We start from the raw sequence: 11,210 nt of genomic DNA on the forward strand, positions 1-11,210 counted from the left end.
TAATGAGGACCTTGACCAGAGACTAGAATAATCCCTCTAAATTCCTTAACATTGAAGACAAGTCTCTGCCATTTACTACCAATTACAGTGGTAATTTTTTTTTGCATTTTTAAAAAAAAAATTTTTTTTTTTTTAAATTTTTTTGCATCTGCTCCTTCTTTTCTCATCCTGTCCCTGTTTCTTTTTCTTGTTGTTAGACATCACCTCTTCAGGTACTCCAGGATCACAACAATCAGCCACTAAGTCTTCTGGATCTCCCTGTACACAATTCCAAACAATCTCGTTCATTAAAACAAAGGGAACTCATTGTAAAACAAATCCCAAAAGATTCATCTAGCAAAGAATGGCCCAAATTCTTCTACTCCAAGTAAACTTTCACTAGTAGAAATTTTCAACAGAAAATAAAATTTGCAGAATTTGTTAAATAATGGTTTCAAAGCTACTTCTTAATAATTCATTTTAATGTTCTGAAGAAAACTAAAAAAAGATAAGGTGCCCCTTATTTTATAGAAAACATCTCCTGGGTGAAGAAAATAGCAGTTCTCTGGGAAACTTTATGAAATAAACATTTTAATCAACGTGCCATTATTTTCAGAGATACAACTCACTTATGATCCCAGAAATGCTTTCTATTATACTTAAAACCTAAATAACTTGAAGAGCAAGTTGGGTCCCTGCGGCAAAATTTGGTTCTCTCCTGGTGGCTCTTTCTTTCCCAATCAATGAAAGAAGGAAAGCATGAATTACCACATCAATCAATGGAGCTAATAAACCTAGAAGTAGCATGAGCGTGAGAATTTATACATTTCATTCAAAAACGCTCCATAGAAAAAAATTTCAGGAAATTCCCCTTCTCCTTACCTTTTGTTAATTGCAAAATAGACACATTGCCGGGACAAGGAGCTGCTGAGAGTTTATCTAGAGCTCCCCTCAAGGCACAGGACAATCATTCCCCTCCACTCAGTGCTCACAGGGCCTGGGCCATCAGCTGAAAGCTCACAACCTTCATTTCTCTGAATTACCCTTTGTCTCTGAATTACCTTTGATGCTTTGCTCCTTTTCTCCTTCAATCTCTCCTGCTGTAAGCTTTGATCGGAGCTACAGCAAAGCATTATCTTCCTAAAGGTTATACAGGAAAGTAGAAAAAATTGCAATCTCCATAGAACAACCCTGGTTGGCGCCAAGCCACCTCCGGGAGAGACTGCAAACATGTTGATCCCGGTGAGGATAGACTAACTCAAGGACTTCAAAGACTTACCCAAGCAGTAATGACTAGGATGGAGTCCTCCAAAAAAGCATCACGCCCCAATGGAAAGAGGTTGGTTCTAGGTCAGAAAAACTTGGCATGTGCTGCCTTTCAGCTATCGGATCTCGGGCAAGTTACTTAACTTCTCTGAGCATCACTTTCATCATCTATATAATGGTAATGGTAAAATGGCAACTACAATGCCTAGAAGCATGGTTCACACCAGAATTAAGAAGAATTAATAGTGGGGCACCCGGGCGTCTCCGTGGGTTAAGCCTCTGCCTTCGGCTCAGGTCATGATCTCAGGGTCCTTGGATCGAGCCCCGCATTGGGCTCTCTGCTCTGCGTGGAGCCTGCTTCCTCCTCTCTCTCTGCCTGCCTCTCTGGCTACTTGTGATCTCTCTCTGTCAAATAAATAAATAAATCTTGAAAAAAAAAAAATCTTGAAATCTTGAAAAAAAAAGAAGAATTAATAGAAAGGATCCTTTTAGAGTAAAAACATCCATCGATGGTAGCAATATTCATATCTTTATTCCCCAGATGCAGTGCCTTGCACAAAATTAAGGTTAATAAATATTTGTGGAAGGGAGGAATGGAGGGAGAGAAGGGGGAGAGAGGGAGAGAGGGAGCGGGAAGAAAGAACTTTGAAAAAGATTCAAGGCTAGCATGGAGAGAGGTATTTCACTTTTTATTTTTTTTTAAAGATTTTATTTATTTATTTGACAGAGAGAGATCACAAGTAGCCAGAGAGGCAGGCAGAGAGAAAGAGGGGGAAGCAGGCTCCCCGCTGAGCAGAGAGCCCGATGTGGGACTCGATCCCAGGACCCTGAGATCATGACCTGAGCCAAAGGCAGCAGCTTAAACCACTGAGCCACCCAGGTGCCTCAGGTATTTCACTTTTTAATTAATAACTTTCTCAAATATATATATACATACATATATATGTGTGTGTGTGTGTGTATATATTCATTTCTTTAATACCATGGACCAGGGACACCGTGGAATGTTAGCCAACACCACAGATCCTGCAGATCAGTCTTCTGACAGCTGTAGTGGTTTCACTGCCTGTTAGAGCAATTACGTTCACCTTCCCTCTTACAGCCGGCTACAGGTCATCACCTGATCTCTGCTATCCCAGATCCTCTCATCTCTGCTGACACCAGGAAGCCCAGTTCCATGGTGGTTTCTCCTGCCATCAACCCCAGTCTACAAAGGACAACCACTATGGAGCCTCTCTGGGAGCAGGTGCCCCTCACTAATGCATTCCTTAACACTTCCGTGAAGGGAGTGTCTGCTGAACCTCCAAGTGAACAGAGTCAACTGATGAGTTCTCAGGTCTTACATAATAAACCCATTCCAGCAGGCCCACCTCCCTGAGCCTTTTATCCTCAAATATTCTTCCAGGACAGTTCTGGCATCTTCTCTCCACTAATATGAGCCAATATAAGTCATTTTCCCCAAGCTTTAAAGAGCCATCCCAACAGCTCAGTGACACAAGATCCAAGGGTAAGAATGTTAAGTCCTGATTCACGGAAGAAGGTGCCCATTACAAAAACTCTTATCCAGTCTTAAATTCTGCCACCCTCCCCCTCATCCATTGAGATGGGAGCCCGACCCCCTCAAGACCCACTCTCATGTGCATTCTAACTCATCCCTGTTTACGTTCTTCGAGTCCTCAGGCAGCTTCTGTGGAAGATCTTGTTCTACCATCACTCAGAAAGTTCTTCCCTGGTTGGGTTATCCTTAGACTTGAACTTAATTATCCATAAGAGGTTGTGGGAAGTATGTGAAGAGGTCAAGTATTAACACAGGCAACATCCTCCTTGTCTGGGACCTCGGCCTGGCCTCGGTAAGGGGAGGCTGATCTCTACCAAGGAGAAGCGGGCCCCTTCCGCTGGGGAAACTCAACTCATCCACTAATTGTCCCCATTCCAGCCCTCTGTGTCCCACTCCTTCCCTAGAAGGACCTTGAGTTAAGGATAGGAGACTGCTGGGCTAGTGGATTCAGCCCTTTCAGTAATGCAGAGGTTCTCCCACTTAGGTCTGAGGCCTGGTGTTGGGCACAGTATGCCCTCCAGCTCCAGGAACAGAGGATGTCTTCAGTTGTGGCATTCATGTCATGCCCTGAATGCTTTGACTGTATTTAACAACCAGCTAATCCCACAGTGCTGACAATTTCCATTGTTCCTGCATCTCTCAGATGTTATAGATATCGATTAGCCAGCACATACATTTCCATATGTAGCCCAACCCAGGGAACTCTTAGTCATTGTGATGCTATGGATGCCTTGTGACCCTTCCCCACCCCCACCCCAAAAGCTAACATCACTGCCTGTGGCATTTCAGCTAAGCATCCCAGAAGATAGCTATGCTGGATTTTATCCACTCACCCCCCACCTAGATCCACTCTCCACTCTTACTCAACCTGCTTCTCAGGAGGCCAACACTTACGGACTGAATCAATGGGCTCCCGGCTCCCTTGCTCTCTGCCTTCCCGTTTAATTCTGCTGAAAATCAGAATGTGGAACAGAGTGAGACTGGGGTACTTTCTCTCCCCACCGGGCTTCAGTTTGGGATGGGCTGGGTCATCCTAAAAAAGATCACAGCTCCCAGGTGGCATTCCTCTTCCTCTCTCTCTGGGGTCTGATAATCACTTACTCTTCTCCTTCAGCCTAGGGATGTTCACCTCTTCTAAACAAGTATTTGGAGCGTTTTATCACCCCTTGTTGGTTTCCTTAACTCTGCCCGCACATTTATAAATAGCATCTTCCTTGAACTGTCCTCAATATCCTGCTGCAGTGTACCCCTTGTTTCCCAGAGGGCCCCTTACAGATGCTGTAGTCACCTTCTCTCACATTGTGACAAACCCTTACTGCTTCTGCTTTTCTTCCCTAAGTTTCTCTAAAAAGCAGCCCTTTCTATCAGAAAATTCTTTTTTTTTTAAGATTTATTTATTTATTTGACAGAGATCCCAAGTAGGCAGAGAGGTAGGCAGAGAGAGAGGAGGAAGCAGGCTCCCCGCTGAGCAGAGAGCCCGATGCAGGGCTCAATCCCAGGACTCTGGGATCATGACCTGAGCCGAAGGCAGAGGCTTTAACCCACTGAGCCACCCAGGCACCCCTCTGTCAGAAAACTCTGAGGGAAGTTCTTAGGGACGGTCTGAAAACCCTTGAGAAGGGCCACGCCGCACGCCGCATTGTCCCTAATCACCACCCACTGGCCGGCAGAGATGGCAGGTGATCAGCTACTTGTTATGTGAGAGTGACTTTCTTGCCTACTAACAGATCTGCACTAAAGACTGGGCTGGATTTTGCTCATGTCCTTTGTCCCCAGATGTCCACTTCCATATCCCAGTCCTTGACCATCAATCCCAACATTCACCTTCCTATTTTCATGAGGACTTATCCACGGAACGAGGATTCCACGAGCACTCCTGGCTCCTAGCTGGGATACGCCAGGGGTCTGAGTCCCAACGGAGCCATCTCTGGTACTCACGAAATCCAGTCACTTGTCTGTGTCCCTTCCTAAACGTGACATCCTAAATTAATGTGTAAGTAAAAGTAGCTTTGGGGTTCATTTTGAGTGTGCTTGCTGTTGTTATTCCAAGTATATTAAAAAGACTAAAAAGACTTTTTTGAAAGTTTTCATGAATTCAAAAGACAGAGGACTTGCTTTATTGGCATTAATACAGATTTTCTTGGCATATCATGAAAAAGGAACAAGGTTCATTTCAACCCCAAAATGCTGGAATTAAAGACACTTGCATAATACCAGAGATAAAAAAAAAAAAAAAATCACAGAGAATCAGCTGCTGTAAGATTTTAAAGAGCGCAAGAGCTCGACCATCACAGACTTCCCCTGAGCCAGCAGCGCAGCTTTACCCAACAAACGTGCAAAATTTCTGAGTTTAAAAAAGTCACAAATTTAAAATACGCTAAATGAGAAAGAATATTTGTGATTAATCATTTTGGGCCTAGCTTCGGGAGAGCCTCACATGAGTCTAAAATCAGAGTTTAGCTGCAACATCTTTAGACCTAAATGATGGCTTTAGTTACATATTTTTTCCTGAGGCTGTTATTTCGTTTGTTTGTTTTTAATCACCAAAGGGCCTCTTTATTCAGAGGTCTTTGAGAATTATGCATGGACCAAGAATCACCCAGAACTGGAGGTTTCTCAATTTCAGCTACTGTTGTCTCCTTTTTTAATCTGAGCAATCTCTGTTTCTTGTATAGGTAAGCACTCAGTTAAAACAAGAAGGGAGTATTTTCTCGAAGGAAGGTTGCAGTTGGATTTTCTTTGGTGGTGTGAGGACAAAGCATTGGTTTTATTAATTTCCGGCTCTTTAATCATAAATCTAGTCAGAGACCAATTGTTAAATAAGACATGAAAATGTAAAGACTTTCTAGAGCCATTTCCTAATTACTGCCACTGTATTTAAACCACTGGCATATTATAAATCCAAATTGGAGGAGGATTGTGATATATGCAGATTATGTTCTGAAATTCAAGGTAAAGACAAAATAATTTGCAAGTGTGTGAGCCAGAGAAATTATTGTGGTGAAAACACAGATACTGTTTTTGCATTTTTAGCATCAATAGGATGCCTCTGGGCCTTGTGCCTGAGTTGGACCTAAGGGGGACAGGTACCCTCGTCCACAGGGGTAGACAAAACTAGACAGTGCTCGAATGCAGGGGGAATGTGCTGCTCGTGCTGCATATGCAGGTGGGTCTGGGAAGCTCAAGGCCACCAGCTGTGTTCTGCCGGCCACGTCAGCTTCAGATGGTCTCGCACTCCGTGGTGGCCGTGGAGCAGGCCCCACAGTCACAGCGGACAGCCACGGGGTAGGTGTAGAAGGGGTCCACTCCAGGGGCGCAATTGGGCAGCTTGACCGTCACTTGTCTGGTCTCGTTGTAGGTACAGACTCGATGATGGGCTTCAATGTAGGGGGGTTCCAGAATGGGCTTCTGTCCCCACAAGCAGAAAACAGAAAACCCATTAGAACATACCGTCCTGTTTCTTGTTCTCAGTACCATTTATCACTATCAGAAATTAACTCACTAGTTATTTACTTGTCAGTCTCTCTCGTCCCAGTAGAAGGCAAATTCCTGAAAGCAACAATCTGCTTTCCATATCCTGAGCTCCCAAAAGAGCCATGGCACATGGCAAGTGCTCAATAAATATTTAGCAAATGGATATTCCTGATCATAGCAAAAGTCTTCTAACTGGTCTCTCTCCCACTATCATCCCCTACAGTCTCTTTATGACACAGCAGCCCCAGGCGATTCTTTTTAAAATTAAGTCAGATCCTATCTCTTCTCTGCTCAAAGCCCCAGAGATTTCCCATCTCACTCAGAGTAAAAGTCAAAGACATGCACCTTCGAGACCCTCTGCTCTGTCCCCAGCCTCCCCGTCTTGCTGGCTTTCTCACTCTGCTCCAGCCACAGGAGTCTCCTGATTGTCCTCAGACCCACCCACGAACAGTCCCACTTCAGAGTCTTTGCCCTGTTAATCCCAGTGCCCAGAACATTCTTCTCCCTTATGACTGACTCCTTTGCTAGCCTGCCATTTTGCTCAAGCGTCACCTTCTCACAGAAACCTTTCCTGACCATCTTTAAAATTGCAACATCCCACCTCCACACCCTGCCCTGTCCCCACCCTCTTCCTGCTTTACTCTTTCCTCCGTAGCACTTGTCAGGACGGTGTGACACTTTACATATTGTATTTATTTGTGTTGTGTTTCCCCCACTCTAGAAAGAAACTACCACTAGAACAGAGATTTATGCCCGTTTTACTCACTGCTGCGCTTCTACTACCTAGAGTAGTCCCTGTCACCTGGAGCTTCTCAATCGCTATTTGCTGAATCAATGACAGAAGACAGAGCAAGGAAGGTTCCAGAATGCCCTGTGGGCTGTTCTGATCATCAAAGGATTCACTTCCTGACTTCCCCTTTTGTACATCTTGAACTCCAAGATAATTTTATAAAGAGCCTAGAGATCAGGAAATGAGCACAAAATAGTAGTTTAAATCTCAAGCCATGGAGTGGAACCGCCATCTTCCAGGAAGTCACCAAAATGACCGACACGAATGAGAGGCATCCACACTATGTTCTCTAGGCCTTTTAGAAAACAGAAGTTGTTCCCTTGGTCACATATTAGAATCCACTAGAAAGGCGATCTTGTGGACATCCAGGGAACGGGCACTGTTCAAAAAGGAGTGTCCTCCCAAATGCTACCATGGCAAATCTGAAAGAGTCTATAGTGTTACCCAGCTTGCTCTTGCCATTGTTATAAACAAACAGGTTAAGATCAAGATTCTTGCCAAAAGAATGAATGTACATACCGAGCAGGTTAAGCCCTCAAAGAGCCTAGATAGCTTCCTGAAGCACATGAGGGAACATGATCAGAAAAAGAAGGAAGCCGAAGAGAAAGGTACTTGGTTCAACTGACCCGCCAGCCTGCTCCACCCGGAGAAGCATACTTCGGGAGAGGCAACAAAAAAGAACCTGAGCTGGTGCAACCTCTTCCCTAGGAATTCATGGCATGATAAGTGCACAAAAAATAAAAGGCCCCAAGACTGTGTTAAAAAAAAAAAAAAATTGAATCCTGTAATCAGACCCTTAACCTTAGGGCCCTGTTGTGCCACTTGCTGAAGATTTTGGAAAGTCCACTTAACTTCTCGAAGCCTTGGATTCCACAACTGAAAAACAAAATCTTCCCCTCACAGCCTCTTTATGGAGATAAGATAGGATGACAGATGGAATGTGTGAGGCCCAGCACCAAGTAAGTGTTCAGTAAATGTCATCTCTTGTTCCTACCAGAGCTGCTCTAAGAGTAAGGAAGTAATAATAAAAGTAGCAACTTACAAGCTTTCAAAAAACAATGTCTTCACTTGTATTGGGTACGTAAAATATAGGTAATGAGACCCAGAACAAAGTTCTTCCAGGAACACCATGAAAAATATTGGCTTTGCGTTTTCTAAGGACTACACCGAAGACCTCAACTTAATATCACAGCTTCCTCCACTTTTCAGAACCTTTCGGTTTAATTCGTATCTTCTTACCCTCAGTAATCTGGAATCTCAAGCAGAGTTGCCACATAAAATCTAAGACACTCAGTAATATTTGAATGTCAAAATAAACAACAGAATTTTTTAGTGTAAAACACGCCCCCAAATATTTCATGGGGCAGACTTATACCAAAAGCAAAAAACAAAACAAAAATCACAATTGTTTATCTCTCATTCACATTAAACTGGCATCATGATCTGGTTTGGTTTGGGTTTTTTTTGATAAATCTGACAACCCTAAACCCAAGCAATGAGCAAAGGTTATTTTCAGCAATGTTCCACCTTTGAAGTAAATCCAGCCACTTTGTTGTCGCGGACATCCTCATTTTAGACAGCTCTCCAGTTCCCAAAAATAAGTGCTTTATATCTCAGAAACTTTCAGATTACTGGGGAAATAAATCTCATTCTTTTATTTATTTTCTGTAAGTGACCTCTCTATACATACAGTAGAGTAAAGGCATAAATAAAAGCTGGCTAACATGAAGGAGAATCTTGTTCTCTAATGGTCTTGGTGCTTCCATTTCTCCAGTGAGAACATAGTCCCTGACCTCTTGTGGGTGACCAGGATCCAATTAAAGACATTCATCAATTTTTAAAGAGAAGAGGAAAATGAGCCAAATTGAAGGAAACACAGTTTGAAATCTGGGCTCAGAAAGAGCTCCAAAGAGCAGAGAAATGAACTTTGAGTCAGGGTAGACACAGCCTGGCCAAGCCCTGAATATGAGAAGATGCCAAAGCTCCCCAAGTCAGTTTGATGTCAAGTCACGGCCATGGTATCCTTAGCAGTTGAATTTCCATGCGGCTGTTAGGTCTTATACCCCCAGATGATGCAAAAAATACAGCAAATTGGGTGGAATAGCTTTATTTCATTTGGAGATTTCATCACCATCCCCAATCCACTCATGGAGTCATACTTTTATCTAAGTGATAGCAGGTTGCTCTCTGAGTCCCTGACAAGATGGCTATTTTTTCTCATGCCAGTGTCCTCTCGTGGTGCTCATGGACTTCTAAGTTGGCATCAATTAGGTTAAAAGATGTATGACTCCAGATAGAGGTCAATCCTGTATAATTCAACAAATATATGTTGAGTGTCTTGTTCCTACGCAACACTTTTTCAAGAGCTATCAAAGACTCCAGAATGAAACTTCTCTCCTAAAATAACTTACAGTCTCGTGTTGTGTGGTGGGGAAAAGTAACACAAAAGGTAAACCAGAGTCAGGGCTGACCAGGGAGTCAGAAAATCTCTAGGGAAGGAGTTGGTCCTGGACACAAGCACCATAGGATATATTTAATAACGACAGATGAAAGTGAGAAGGGATATGAGAAAAAGACCAAATGTGAGATTTCACAAGGGGTGTTTAATAAAACTTTTCAAAATCAGTCCTACAAGACCAAAGCTCAGGGCATGGGTAGACAGTGGGAAAATAGGCAAACTTCATACTGCTGAGAATCTTGGATGTTGGCTTTGGAATTTCTGATAGTGGGTGCTCATTAGAAGTCTTTGAACCAGGGTGACAAACCCGCACTGCGGCTTCATTAGTAACCAACTTGGATCTCAATACAGAGTCAACAGTCACTCCACGACATGATGGGACACTCTATGATGAATGGGCCCCTTTTCTTCTCACCTTGCAAACATCTCCTCACCTCAGCCAAATAGAGTTCTAACTTTGTCTAAGATTTTTAACCTCATTTTAAATGTAATGCCTCTTAAAAGCCTGGATGGATATCATTGACTACAAAGGGACTTTGTGGACATGTCTGTGACAATCCCTGAGGTCCCCACAAATTGCAGTGGGGAGCTGGGATAGGGCCATGCTGTGCAAGAGCCACTGAGGGAAGAACTGAGGACCCACCCTTGCCTTGCTAGACAGGCTAAGGCCTATCTCTTGCTAACTGGCTGGCTAGATCATGGGTAGAAGAATATAGAGAAAGTTTGGTGAGACGCTTGAATCAATGATTTATTCCCAACTTTCTACTGACTATCCATATAACTTGGCAGTCGCTCACTCCTTGAATTCTCCCATGTCATTTAGAAAATGTGTAGAATAATAGCATATCTTAACCTTCCAGAGATAATTCCCAAATACACAGACACTATGTAAATATGAATATTAATTTTATCAATGCTTTGTTACAGGGGCAAGATCATGCTTCTTTCAGATTTTTTTTGGAGAATGCCAAATAATTGTCATTTTAAAATTCCACAGGAATGCCCCCATGCTACCTCATTTTATTTAAAAAGTGAACACAGGAATCAGCCCAGATGGCTGGCCTGAAGGCTTTGCCTTCAGTCTTGAGACTCACCTCCCAGGTTTCACAGCGGCCCCAGCAGGCATCCGTAGTGATCCGAAGGCCCCTGCAGCCCGGCTTTTTGGCCAGGAAAGTGAACTCCCTCACGGCACAGCCCACAAAGGTGAGCAGGTTCCCACTGGAGGTGCTGAGGACACAGCTGCAGCCAGCGAGGAGGAAGAGGGCCATGGGGCCAAGGAAAAGGTATGCCAGCTTCATGATGTTCTTCCAGAGATGGAAAGGAAAGAGAGTTTATTAAGAGAGCCAGCTTCCCAGAGCACCTGGGTGGTTAAGCGACAGACTCTTGGTTTCAGCTCAGGTCATGATCTTGGGATCGTGAGATCAGGCCCCGGCGTCAGGCTCCACGCTCAGCACAGAGCCTGCTTGAGACTCTCCCTCTGCCCCTCCCACCTGTGCTCGCTCTCGCTCTCTCCCTGAAATAAATAAATCAATCCTTAAAAAAAACTAAAAAGAGAGCCAGCTTCCTTCTAGGGGGTGACCAATGACATTATGGTCAGTGTCAAAGGCATTTTGCTCTTAGCATTTCAGAAGAAATGAGCCAAGAAAGTGCAAATGACCACAGACACCAACATAACAGCCCAGATA

At 43.7% G+C, this 11,210-nt stretch overlaps 1 protein-coding gene across 1 annotated transcript; it reads right to left on the reverse strand.

Moving 5' to 3' along the window:
* Positions 1–5,875: 5,875 nt before the first annotated feature.
* Positions 5,876–10,837, reverse strand: GPHB5 (glycoprotein hormone subunit beta 5). Its single transcript, XM_046010229.1, has 2 exons — positions 10,620–10,837; positions 5,876–6,211 (listed from the first exon to the last, which is right to left on the reverse strand). The coding sequence occupies exons 1-2, from the start codon at positions 10,821–10,823 to the stop codon at positions 6,023–6,025; spliced, it is 393 nt and encodes a 130-aa protein (XP_045866185.1). The 5' UTR covers positions 10,824–10,837; the 3' UTR covers positions 5,876–6,022.
* Between the last annotated feature and the right edge of the window lie 373 nt (positions 10,838–11,210).

The sequence above is a fragment of the Meles meles genome, chromosome 6, assembly GCF_922984935.1.
Source record: "Meles meles chromosome 6, mMelMel3.1 paternal haplotype, whole genome shotgun sequence".
Lineage (NCBI taxonomy): Eukaryota > Metazoa > Chordata > Mammalia > Carnivora > Mustelidae > Meles > Meles meles.